Raw genomic sequence first — 12,236 nt, 5'->3', positions numbered from 1 at the left:
CCGGACCCCCACACACACACATGCCCCGCCCCCCAGCTCCTCTCCAGACCTCCCCCCACATGCCCCGCCCCTACTCTCCAGACCTCCCCCCCTCCCAGCTCCTCTCCGGACCCCCACACACACACATGCCCCGCCCCACAGCTCCTCTCCGGACCCCACATGCCCCGCTCCCCCATTCTCCCCACATGCCCCGCTCCGGGCCCCTGCCCCCCAGAGCATTAAACACCCCCCATCTCACCCCTCCCCGAGACTCAGGCCACCCCGCGGGGCCCAGCGCCCCGCTCCCTCCCGCGGGAGGAGGTGGAACCGCAGTGCCGCTGCCCCGAGGCCCCTCACCGCGATGGCCCCCTCGCTCAGCCGCGCGCTCATGGTGCGTAGCCTCCCAGACCGCGAGCTCCTCGCGCTGCCGCCAAATCCTCCCGCTTGTCGCTCGGCCGTGGCGCAACTTCACCCCCTCAGCACGTACGCTACGCACGTCCGCACGTCAGCCATGCGGCACCCACCATTGGCCGGCGTGCCCTGTACGGCGGAAGTGATTCCCTTGGCCCGTTGGTTGTGTGGCTGTGGGCGCCGCCATTGGCTCCTCGGCGTCTCACGGCTGAGGAGCGTGACTGGGAGAGCCCCGCCGGGCGGGGGGAGGCGGCAGGGTCGTGTGGCTTCTCGGGAGTGTGTGAGGCGGCCCAGGGCGCTAGGGACGGGGGTGGGGGCTCAGCGGCCCGCGTCTCCAGGCGCGTGAGGGGCCCGTGCGCTGCCCGGCCCCGTCCCCGGGGCCGCTGTGAGCGTCAGGCGCCGTGTCCCGGCTGCCCCCGGTCGGTGGGGCCCAGACCCCCCCAAGCGGCGGGGACCCCCGAAGCCGGGCCGCGGGCTCTGTCACGGCCCCTCTCGTCCTGACCCCGCCGCGGCCGGTTCGCAGAGCGGCTCTGCCCTGCGGTCTCTCCCGCCCGCGGGCCATGGAGCTGCCTGCGGGGGAGTGGGCGGCCTATGCACGTCGGAAGTGGGCCTCGCTGGACCCCTGCCTGCAGCAGAAGCTCTCTCTGGCAGGGCCACTTGGGGACACCTTCCTCCTGTGCCTGCCTCTCTTCCAGTGAGTCCTGCCCGCCCGCCCCCGTGTGCGCTGTGTGGCCGCAGGCCCTGACACTGAGCTCTCCAACTCCTGCAGGCCCGCCGATGGAGAGTCCCTGCACAGCCTGGCTGCCCGTAACGCGGTGGGGAAGGATCCGAGAGCTGCCCTTTTCTACAAGGAGGAGGGGAACAAGAGATTTCAAAACAAGGAATACACAGCCGCACTGCTACTCTATTCCAAGGTAAAGAGCCAGAGTTGTTCACACAGATGGAAAAATGGTTGCTTTGAGGGTACTTCAGCCTCAGGTTCATCTCCCGGTAGGAGGGTTTGATGTGGGGATAACTTTACTGGAATGCCAAAGGAGTGCTGAGGTGTTTGTGACTATTGTAACAGATGTCTAATGCAGTTGTGTAAGATTAGCAAGGAAATAGCTTTCTGGGGCGTCCTTGAGTAGAACAGTCATGAGAAGTTTTGTTCTGCATGGACCCTGCTTGTAGCCAATCAGTCTTCTCTAGTAACTGTTTTTCTGCTATAGCCTGACCACATGCGATTCCCATCTCTGCTACGGGCTTGGGCAAGTCTTTGCTAAGTCTGGAAAGGTGCTAAGCTGTCTCTACTCCCGGTGATTTTCACAGGAGCTGAGAATGCTCTGCAACATTCAGGATTGGATCTATGATCTCTGTGTTCTCTAGTTTCTAAATATATAAAATAAAAACATCTTCCTCACAAGGGTGTTGAGGCTTAATTTATAGCCTTTGTAAAATGCATTGTGATTCTTGGATGGAAGACTCTAGAGAAGGGCAAATTACACCTCTACCTCGATATAACGCTGTCCTTGGGAGCCAAAAAATGTTACTGCATTATAGGTGAAACCGCGTTATATCGAACTTGCTTTGATCTGCTGGAGTGCGCAAACACACACACACACACACACACACCCCGGAACACTGCTTTATCGCGGTATATCAGAATTTGTGTTATATTGGGTAGAGGTGTATTATGAATAATAGATTTTTAAAGCCAGAAAGAGCCTTTCTAATCATCTAATCTGACCTCCTACAGAACACAGGCCATAGAACTTCATCCAGTAATTCCTACATCAAATACATTCTTTGTGATTAAGCTATAGTGTGTCTTTAAAAAGACATCCAATCTTAGTTTAAAGATTTCAAGTGATGAAGAATCCACCATGTCCTTAGGCAAATTGTTCCAGTGGTTGATTAATCTCTCTGTTAAAATTTTGCAATGTATTTCAAGTCTGAATTTAGTCTAACAGAAAAAGGCATAATGAAATGTTCTCGTGCAAGTACTTATAGACTGTGATTGAATCATCTTTTAACTAGATAATAACTAAATAGATTGAGCTTCTTAAGTCTTTTGCTGTAAGGCAGGATTTTCAGAGCTTGAGTAATATTTTTGCTTTTTTCTGAACCCTCTCCAATTTATCAACATTTCTCTTTGAAGAGTAGGCATCAAAATCAGGAATAATATTCCAGTAATGGGTGCCACAGGACTCTTTGTCGCTTTTTACAGATCCAGACTAACACGGCTACCCCTCTGATACTTGATTCCAGTAATGGTTTCACTAATGTAATCTACAGAGATAATAATACCTCCCTGCTCCTCTGTATTCCCCTGTTTATACATCCAAGAATCTCACAAGCCCTCCTAACCGTTATGGTGTGGAGTAAAGATGGAAGAGGGCAAGATAGGATAATGACAGATTGGGCATGAAAATCTCCAGTACAATAGTCCAGTGTTGGCACATAACAGGTTGAATTGACTTCTTCACCCCACTCTTCTCCCTTTCCCAGCCATGACCACACATATTTCATGTCCCAGAAACCAAGTTACCCATAGAACATATACCAATTCCTCTTTCTCAATGTGGCTACTACTCTTTTTGGTCTTTGCAGGCAGTGTCCCACAACAGCCCAGAAATGTCATTGTGTTATGCCAATCGTTCTGCAGCCCTCTTTCACTTGGGTCACTTTGAGGTAAGTACTAGATTTGACACAATCAAGGACAAACCAGCAGCTATTCGTTTTGAAAACTGGGTATAGTGAATCAAGTAATGGCAGTGAAGATTTACAGCTATTCAACTGTGTTTTATATGCTGTGCTACAACTTCAAAAAAGTGGCATGCTGTGTGTTTCTGAAGGTGCCAGCACTGCATAATCCCACTATATGTTTCCCAAAATACAGCAGCAATCAGGCTAGTTGAAAGTGTTAAAATGAAGTGCCACTAAATTGGAAAAGGCCATACCTCAGTGGGAGACCACTGCTCAACATTGTGTGCTCTTGGTCCAAATTAGCCTAAAATGGCATTTGGGGAGGGGTAGAGTAGGGTTTCTCTTTTGGGAATCTAAGTGGTGGATGATTTTAATCTGATTTGTAATGCCTTCTTGCTGCTGTTTTTGTAATAGTTTTTATGGTACAGTTTTTGTGGATGATAACGGTGCCTAGGGCTTGGTGTTATGTCCTTTGCTCTTTATACAGCAAACATAATATGAAGAAACCACACTGGCATAGTGAAGTCCAAATAACTGTATTTACTAACTGTATACAACATGCAATGCCTAGCTACGTTTATAGGCTGTTGCTCTGCATTCCGGTGGCTTTTGAAACCTAGAAGAGAGGGAAAGCCAGTAGAGGGCTTCCTAACTAACTAAAGCTATATTATCCAAACCCTATACATTAGACCTGGGATAGGTCTTCCTGTGTTTATTTAAATCCAAATAAAGATTAATAAAGAACAAAGTTTAAATACCAGAACAAGAGGCTGTGGTCCAATATGGTTTTAAAACTGTTTCAAGCTGCAGGTGCCTTTCTGAATTCCTCGGGAGTGTATGCATTCTTTCTCTCTGTGGAATGGTCTCACTTTTAAAGTGGCAGCACTGTATAAGCCTTTACTCTGACCCCTGATCAGTCATGGATTAGAAACTTAGTTAATGCAGTTCTAAATAAATGAAATGTGCCCAACCTCGGATGGGGCAAAAGAGTAAAAATCTTTTTGGCATTTTTCAAAGTCATTTAAAAGGCCTCTTGTATTCGCTTCCAGGATTGTCTAGAAGACATTGACAGGGCTCAAGCCCAGAGCTATCCAAACAGATTGCAGCCTAAGATCTTGCTGCGGAAAACTGAGTGTCTGCTTCTTCTGGGGAGATTACAGGAGGCAGCGGAGGTAATCAGCAAAGCAGAGAGTAAAATAGCTATGGATCAGAGTCTGACTAGTACCACACGCCAGAGTCTGCTAAGAAAAATCAGTCAACTTAAAGTGAATGCACACGAGATGGAGAGTAGCCCAGTATCGGTGCCGGAAGCACCCAGCAAAACTCGAAAGGACTTGGAATTCTGGGAAGAAAATGGTAAAATTTCAAGTGCATTTTCATCTGTGAGCTTGAACTTTAACTCCTGCAGAGGACGTCATCTGGTTGTCACCAGAGATATTCTGCCAGGGGAGAACTTGGTGAAAGAGGAGGCCTTTGTAAGTGTGCTCAGCCCAGGGAAGAGCCTGTTGCTCCAGGACAGTGCTGAAACAACCTGGGATACTAGGGTCACTAATGCGGACCTCCACTGTCATCGCTGCTTGAAGCAGCTCTTGGCTTCAGTGCCCTGCCGGGGGTGTAGCTATGCCAAGTACTGCAGCAAGAAGTGTGCACAGCTGGCATGGGAGCACTATCACAGTACAGAGTGCCCATTAGGGGCATTGCTGCTCACACTAGGGGTCTTCTCCCATGTTGCCTTAAGGACTGTTCTAGTGGCTGGATTTGCAGAGGTTAGCAGCTTAATGAAGCAATTTCATGAAGATGACAAGGAACTTCACAAGGCTGAAGCCAGAGGTAGGAGTCGGGATGAGACACGAGATTCCACAGCTGGCATGGAGGGTCTCTCTGAGAAAGCAGAACCTTTGATTCCGGGTTGTGAGGATGATGGACAGTACCGGGGTTCTTACCAAGCTGTCTTCAACCTTTTGACCCATGCTGAAAAGCACAGTCCTGAACATAAGTTCCTTTGCAGCCTGAGCATAGTAGCCATATGCAAGAAACTTCAAGAAGTAGATCTGACCATTTTGAGTCAGGGGTCATGTGAGAGCCAGTCCAAACTGAAAGCACATGTGAAGATGTCTACTGAATTGTCTCTGGAGCTGAAGATTCTGGGAGAAGCAATGCTGAGACATATGTTGCAGCTGCACTGTAATGCGCAAGCGGTGACTGCAATCCGGGAGTCAGGTCAGTGAGAAACTGTACTCTTCTTCTCTCTTGTCTTTGTTGGATTGTCCGTTGGGAGGGATATAGCAAATGGATGAGCACTCTTAGAGATCCCACTGCACTTGGGTAAACTTTGTGTAAGTATCTTAGCTCCCTAAAACCTCATAATCTCTTTTACAATGGAAACTTCCTTATTCTTTCCCAGTGGTGTGCCCAGCACAGAATCATACAAATGTAGGGCTGGAAGGGACCTCAAGAAATCATCATGTCCAGCCCCCTGTGCTGTGACAGGACCAAGTAAACCTAGATCATCCCTGCCAGATATTTATCCAACCTGTTTTTAAAAACTTGCAATGATGGAGATACCACCACCTCTCTTGGAAGTCCATACCAGAGTTTAACTATCATTATAGGGAAAACGTTTTTCCTAATATCTAACCTAAATCTCCAGGACTGCAGATTAAGCCCATTATTCCTTGTCTTACCTTGAGTGGACATGGAAAACAGTTGATCACCATCCTCTTTGTAAGAGCCCTTAACATATATGAAGACTGTTTTCCAACTCAGCCTCCCTCCCCCCGGCCAGTCTTTTTTTTCTCAAGACTAAATGACCATTTTTTTAACCTTTCCTTCTAAAAGGTTTAGAAAATCTGACTTGTCATTTTATTGCTCTCCTCTGGACTCTCTTCAATTTATCCACATCTTTCCTAAACACCCAGAAATGGACACAGTACTCCACCTGAGGCCTAACCAGTGCCAATAAAGTGGGACAGTTACCTCCTGTATATACACCCTAGAAAGATACTAGCCTTTTTCACAGCTGCATCACATTGTAGACTCATTCAATTTGTGATCCATTATAACCCCCAGATCCTGTTCAACAATACTACCAACTAGACAGTTATTCCCCATTTTGTAGTTGTGCATTTGATTTTTCTTTCCTAAGTGGAGTACTTTGCACTTATCTTTATTGAATTTCATCTTGTTGAATTCAGACCAATTCTTCAATTTGTCAAGATTGTTTTGAATTGTATCCTTTTTTCCAAAGTACTTGCAACCCCTGCCAGGTTGTTGTTGTCTGCAAATTTTATAAGCATACTCTCAATGACTTGGATAATGGAATGAATGAAAATATTGGATAGTACCGAACCCAGGACTGACCCCTGCAGGACTCCACTGGGTATGCCCTCCCAGTTTGACAGTGAACCACTGATAACTACTCTTGAGTACAGTCTTTCAGCCAATTTTGCATCCGGTTTATGATGGTTTCATCTAGACTACATTTCCCTAGTTTGATAGATAACTAGACTTGGAAGAATTAGATTTTTTTCAGCAAATATCAGTAAACATCAGTTTCACCATACACACACAAACAGAAAAAATACTTCAATCAAAATTTACAAATAGGGAAAATAAGAAAAATGCTGCTTGAGAACTAGTTTGATTTGAGTTTGATTTAAAGATATTTACTTTGTATATTTTCACATGGGATGTTGACAGTTTGTGTTTTAACAGCTATAAAGCTTTAACTTTTTTGAATCTCAATGTCTACTCCCATTTAATGATTGTCTGACTTCCCCCCATAATTTCTCTCAGCTGTGAAAATTTAAATTGATAAAAATTGGGGGGAAATGCTTAAAAATAGACACATCTGTTGGCAGAATTCAATTATTTTTATCTTTTTATAATGTCAAGTATAATGACGTTATAGAGTAGACCTTACAGAATCTGCTCTTCATTTGGATGCAGGGAGAAATTATTTGGATGCAAAGATTTCTAAATTTATAATTTTAAGTTCTGTTTTTTTAAATATTTCAGTTAAACAGCAGCTAAATCAAATATTTAAACTTAGTATTTGTATTATAGTAGCATTCTAGAAGAATACAAATTACCTTCATCAGTCTAGAAACTCTTTGCTTTCCCTGTGGATTCAAATAGGGAGCTGATTACCCAAAACCATCTCCACATGGTCAGACTGTGAGCATGGCAGCTTTCAAATTTGTTTTATTACATTAAGACACCAAAAACTTTTTTTTGCTGCTGATGTTTTGCTGTGATGAGATTCAGTGCCTGGAATATGAGCAAAGTAGGTCACTAAGTCTGATTTCATGATGTATTTGGCCCCTTTTATGTTGTGTGGTTTTTAGAGTCTGGAGACAGCATTGTTGCAGATAGTGAGCAGGTGCGCCTGGCCACAGCCCTATTCCCAGTCACCAGCCTCCTGAACCATTCCTGCGACCCTAATACTAGTGTGACTTTCAGTGGGACTGCTGTCACAGTCAGGGCATCGCAGCCAATCCCAAGAGGCCAAGAGATTGTCCATTGCTATGGTAAGTTGCAGTCCCTTTCAGGAATAAATAGGGTACGCAAGTGACCTTTCACCTCTGCAATCCCTGCAGTATCATGGCCACAAGGGTCACATTTCCAAACATGGGTTTGGCGTTTATCTCTGTTCTATCCATACATGCATGTGGGTGTGCACAACCCTGCGTCAATGACATCAGCATGAGACCTCCTACTCCTGCTGTTTGTCTCTTACAGTCACTCTCTAGTTGCATCTCAAGATGTGGCACCCACAGCTTATAGCCCTTACATAGAGGCACTGGGCGACACCAACCCCTTTTTCAATCCCTTTGATTTCATTGCAAGGCCTCAGATGTGGGTGGGAAACCCAAAATGTAATAAAGCCACGGATTATATATTCCCTCTCCATCCATGGCAGGGTGGATTTTAGTCTGCAATTGGGTACCCAACTTTCCTGCTTTCTTAAAGTATTATCTCTTTGACTCGTTATCATCCCTTTGTAGGGCCTCACCGATGCAGAATGGGGGCTGCTGAGAGGCGGCAACGTCTCCTTTGTCAGTATTTCTTTGAGTGTCGATGCCAGGCCTGCCTGGATGAGTTGGGATCTGATGTCACAGGCATAGCAGCCACAGGGGATATATTCTGCTGTTCCAACTGCCATGCTTCAATGCAGGTAACTGTTTCATAATCACAACTGTGTAACTTTTGAAGTGTTAGTAAAACTAAATATTCTCTGCACTCTGGAATTGTACTGTGAGGGCAAGGTGGGGATCTGAGTCGAGGGCAAGGTGGGGATCTGAGTCCAGGGCCCCTACTCTTGGGACTAGGCAGAAGTGAGGGATGGTCTCGTTATTCTCTAGCAACCCTCTTGGAAGACTTGTACTTCTCCAGCTTGTCCAGAGGTCCCACCCAATACTGTTTTCTACCCCCACCCCACAATCCTCCAGATGTTTGGAAACCCCTTAATGTGTCTGCCTTGTGCCCTTGCTCTCAGTAATCCCTTCACTAAACCCATTTCTCAAGGAAGGTTTATAAACTAAAAACAGTCCTACTAGGACCCTAACAGGATGTGTGCATTACTCTCTCGAGTAACCACAAGATCATATGATCTTTGCCCTAATCCTCCGCCAACTTCGTGGTGGTCTCTTTTCCTGTTGTTCTGGTCTTGTCTTTAGATTGTAAGCTCTTAGGGTAGAGACTCTGTTCATCTGTTTTTGTAAAGTACCCTGCACAGCCATGTTGTTGTTTTTACTCCTAAAACAGCTGTTGAGCCATGAGTCTTCAAGAAAGAGGGAAGAAAAGGTGTATTTTCTGTGAAGATTAATGGGGTGGCTCATGTCCTATTTTGGCCTTATCTAAGTGGGCTCAGGCTGGCACCATTGCCAGGGCTACTCCTTCAGCTTTCTTCCAGAGCTCTGAATATCTAACACCAGCACATGGACAGGCCCTTTGTTTAAAGTGTGGCTGGGAAACAGTGTAATAGCCCTGGAATACGCTACAGGGGTGTAGAGATACACAACTCTGTGCTTTCTATGTGCAGAAATGATTGTAGACGTGGCTTGGTCTAGATAATTTAGTCCTGCCTTGAGTGCAGGGGACTGGACTAGAAGACCTCTTGAGGTCCCTATGATTCTATGACTTCCACAGGGGGAAGATGTGCTTCGTTGTTCCAGTGGTGCTTGTACACTATTGGTTGGCAGGGATTACCTCCTACGCCAGTTATGGGACCTTCGGCTGCAAGTTAGAACAGCACTGGGACTTCTCAAAGACAACCAGCCCAGTAAGAGAGCCAGCTATCTATCTTGGACCTTGTTCAGTTCATTACACAAGTGCAAGTAATCTTTATAGCGAGATCCTGGTGCCAGCCACCAGATGGCAGTTTTGCCCAAGCATTTAGGTACTGCTGATATCCCTCGCAGCACAAGTGGTAGGCTGCTTATACTGCTGATCAGACTGGGAGGCTAAACTCATGTTTGCTCCACTGGAATATGAGGGAATTCAGGGAAATGTTAAAGGTTCGGGCCCAGACCCAATGTTTCAGAAGGCCCCCCTGCCCCCAGTGACACTGCATTAGGTTAGACAGGCTTCAGACTGAAATAGAAATGGTGACCCTAGCTAATTCTGCAAGAACAGAATATAAAGTCCAGGGCTAACTGCTCAAGACTGGGGGGCGGGAAGAGAGTGGACCCGCTCTCACTTCACAGATCATGGCTAACTGGCACCCGGAATGGGTTCATGTCTCGTGGTAAAGTGCCTTTGTTACCTGGCTACCCCTCTGATATTTGTTACCTGGCTTTGCAGATCAGGCTGTGGAGCTGCTGATGAGGTGCCGGGTGGATGCTGAGAATTTCCTGTCTGCAGAGCACATGCTGGTGGGTGAGATTGAGGATCACCTGGCACAGGGTTATGCCACACTTGGTAAGATGTCTTCCTGTCCCCTCTGGGGTCATTTTCCTATGGCTGGCCTATTAAATCTAATGTCAGTAGAAGGAGATTCCCTGACTGGTCTGTTCCCTTTCTCACCTCCCTTCTCTTATTGCAGCCCACTAAACTGACATAGCAGAATCTTCTTAGGAATCTAGTTTTAGCCACGAGCTCTATTCCCAGCCAATAGGGACTGGGTGTGTGATCTTGGGTGCATCAGTTTCCCACTCTGTACAATGAGGATAATACCCCTCTGTTAACTCGTAGAAGGACTGTGCGTCTTAGTTCACTAAGGTTGTAAAGTCCTTTGAGTTCCTTCCATGGCAGTGGCTATAGAAAGGGAGCTATAATAATCCATTCTCTTTTTGGCCAGGAAAGTGGCAGGAAGCAGCGAGGCACCTGCGGCGCAGCATTCAAATTGTGGAAGCTCGCCATGGACCGTCCAGTGTGGAAACGGGTCATGAACTCTTCAAACTGGCACAGATCCTCTTTAATGGGTAAAGACCCCCATTCCAACAATCTCACCCTTCGTTCTACAGCTCTTCCCTGCTTTAGTCCATGTGCCTTGTGTCTCTGAGATGGGGGTGTGGCAGGAAGTCCTTGGCATCATTAGTCCCTTTGCGAGATGTCTTCCAGGACTGCTAGATGTTCTGGCAAAGGGGAAACATCTGCCTTTTATCCAGGATGAGGTGGAGGCTGTGAAGTATTTGGATCAAATGAAAGTTTCCTTCAGTTGGCTAGGGAGCCATCTCGTGTTCCTTTTGGCATCCTTCCCACCATTCCTCTGTCCCACTCCTGTCCTATCGCCCCCTTTCCTGTTACAGCTTCTCTAGCATCCCAGGTACCATAGAGTGTTCAGACCCCAGCACTACAGTGCTGCTGATACTTCCTTTTAAAGTGACAGTGCCCCAGATGCTTTCTCTTCTAATCATTGGCCAGCAGATCCCATTACTTTTTTTGTAGACGCATTTTTTATCAGTATTTCTGGTTTAACTGTCTCCCACCTTGGCAAGAGTGGCAATAAGATATGGCTGTTTTTCCAAGGATGAAGCACTTTGAGTTCCCTAGCTAAAACACAGGGCATTTACCTGACAGCACAGGTGCCAACTTTTGTTAGCACAGTGGGTCGCGCCCCCCCCCCTCGGCCCCACCCCAACTCCACCCCTGCCCCAGAGTCTCCGCCTCTCCCTGCCCCTATTGGATCCCCGCCCTGGCCCCACCTCCTCTCTCAAGCACGCCATGTTCCCCCTCCCTCCCAGGCTTGCCACTCGAATCAGCTGTTTCGCAGCGCAAGCACTGGGAGGGAGCGGGGAGAAGCAGGACCCAGCGGCGCACTCAGGGGTGGAGGTGAACTAGGGCGGGGCGGGGAGCTGCCGGTGGGTGCAGAGCACCCACCAATTTTTCCCCGTGGGTGCTTCAGCCCCAGAGCACCCACAGAGTCAGCACCTATGCCTAATAGTGATGGGATGTGAGGGGTGAGTCCTGCCCCTGTGATCAGGGAATTTCTGTCTCAGTGAAAGAAGGAAGAGGTGCCTGAGCTGTCCTGGCTTAGGGGAAATGGAGGACAGGATGAAGGGTGCTGAATGAATGGCTTCATCAAATGTGCTGAGGAAAGTTTGTCCCGTAAATCTTTCTCTCACTTCTTCCCTCTGTACTTCAGGTTTGCAGTGTCTGAAGCTCTGTGCACAATTCAAAGAGCAGAGACAGTTTTGTGTGTGCACTGTGGCCCTCAGAATGCCCAGGTCCAGGAACTGCAGGAGATGAGAGCCTGTCTGCTGGAGCTGCCCAGAAGCCTCCTTCACAGGGATGAGTGACCGACTAACAAAGGAAGCTGCAGTGCTGACTCTCCTCAGGAAGCTAAGCTCCATGTGGCAGATTAGCCATGCAAACAAGGCCTGGCTACAGGCTGGGTGAGCTCTGAAATGTCCCTGGGGAGGGCCAGGGAATGAAGCTGATCTCTGCTGAAATGGGAGAGGACACCACTGGGGCACTGACAGAAGGGCTGTCTCATAGAACGGAATGTTGCTGTAGAATTTCTTAACATGCTTTTGAGAAAAGCATTTGAGAGCCTATTATGCGTTTTTTCTGAAGTTGTGGTTCTTCCCTGGAGGGTTAAATGTTGGCCCTATGCACACAGCCCCCCCACACCCACCACTATTGTTTGCTTTGGAAAACTGAAGTGCTTGCCTGTCATTCAGCACACCTATTCCTGCAAACATGAGACACAGAGGGCT

General features: G+C 47.4%; 2 protein-coding genes across 2 annotated transcripts in view; one reads left to right on the top strand and one right to left on the bottom strand.

Moving 5' to 3' along the window:
- RPA1 (replication protein A1) overlaps positions 1 to 435 on the bottom strand; it is a 42,368-nt gene extending 41,933 nt beyond the window's left edge. The window contains exon 1 of the mRNA XM_054008405.1: positions 337 to 435. Within this exon, the coding sequence (XP_053864380.1) occupies positions 337 to 369 (33 nt within the window). The 5' untranslated portion in view covers positions 370 to 435. The remainder of the gene's footprint in view (positions 1 to 336) is intronic.
- Positions 436 to 678: 243 nt separating this feature from the next.
- SMYD4 (SET and MYND domain containing 4) lies at positions 679 to 12,062 on the top strand. Its single transcript, XM_054008285.1, has 10 exons — positions 679 to 1,084; positions 1,160 to 1,304; positions 2,980 to 3,060; positions 4,125 to 5,295; positions 7,422 to 7,604; positions 8,082 to 8,251; positions 9,226 to 9,358; positions 9,880 to 9,996; positions 10,376 to 10,499; positions 11,663 to 12,062. Exons 1-10 carry the CDS (start codon positions 951 to 953, stop codon positions 11,814 to 11,816), a joined length of 2,412 nt encoding a protein of 803 aa, XP_053864260.1. The 5' UTR covers positions 679 to 950; the 3' UTR covers positions 11,817 to 12,062.
- The last annotated feature ends 174 nt before the right edge of the window (positions 12,063 to 12,236 follow it).

Source organism: Malaclemys terrapin, chromosome 18, assembly GCF_027887155.1.
Source record: "Malaclemys terrapin pileata isolate rMalTer1 chromosome 18, rMalTer1.hap1, whole genome shotgun sequence".
In the NCBI taxonomy this organism is placed as follows: domain Eukaryota; kingdom Metazoa; phylum Chordata; order Testudines; family Emydidae; genus Malaclemys; species Malaclemys terrapin.
The sequence above is the reverse complement of the archived record's forward strand: the minus strand, read 5'-3'. Positions and strand labels throughout refer to the sequence as shown.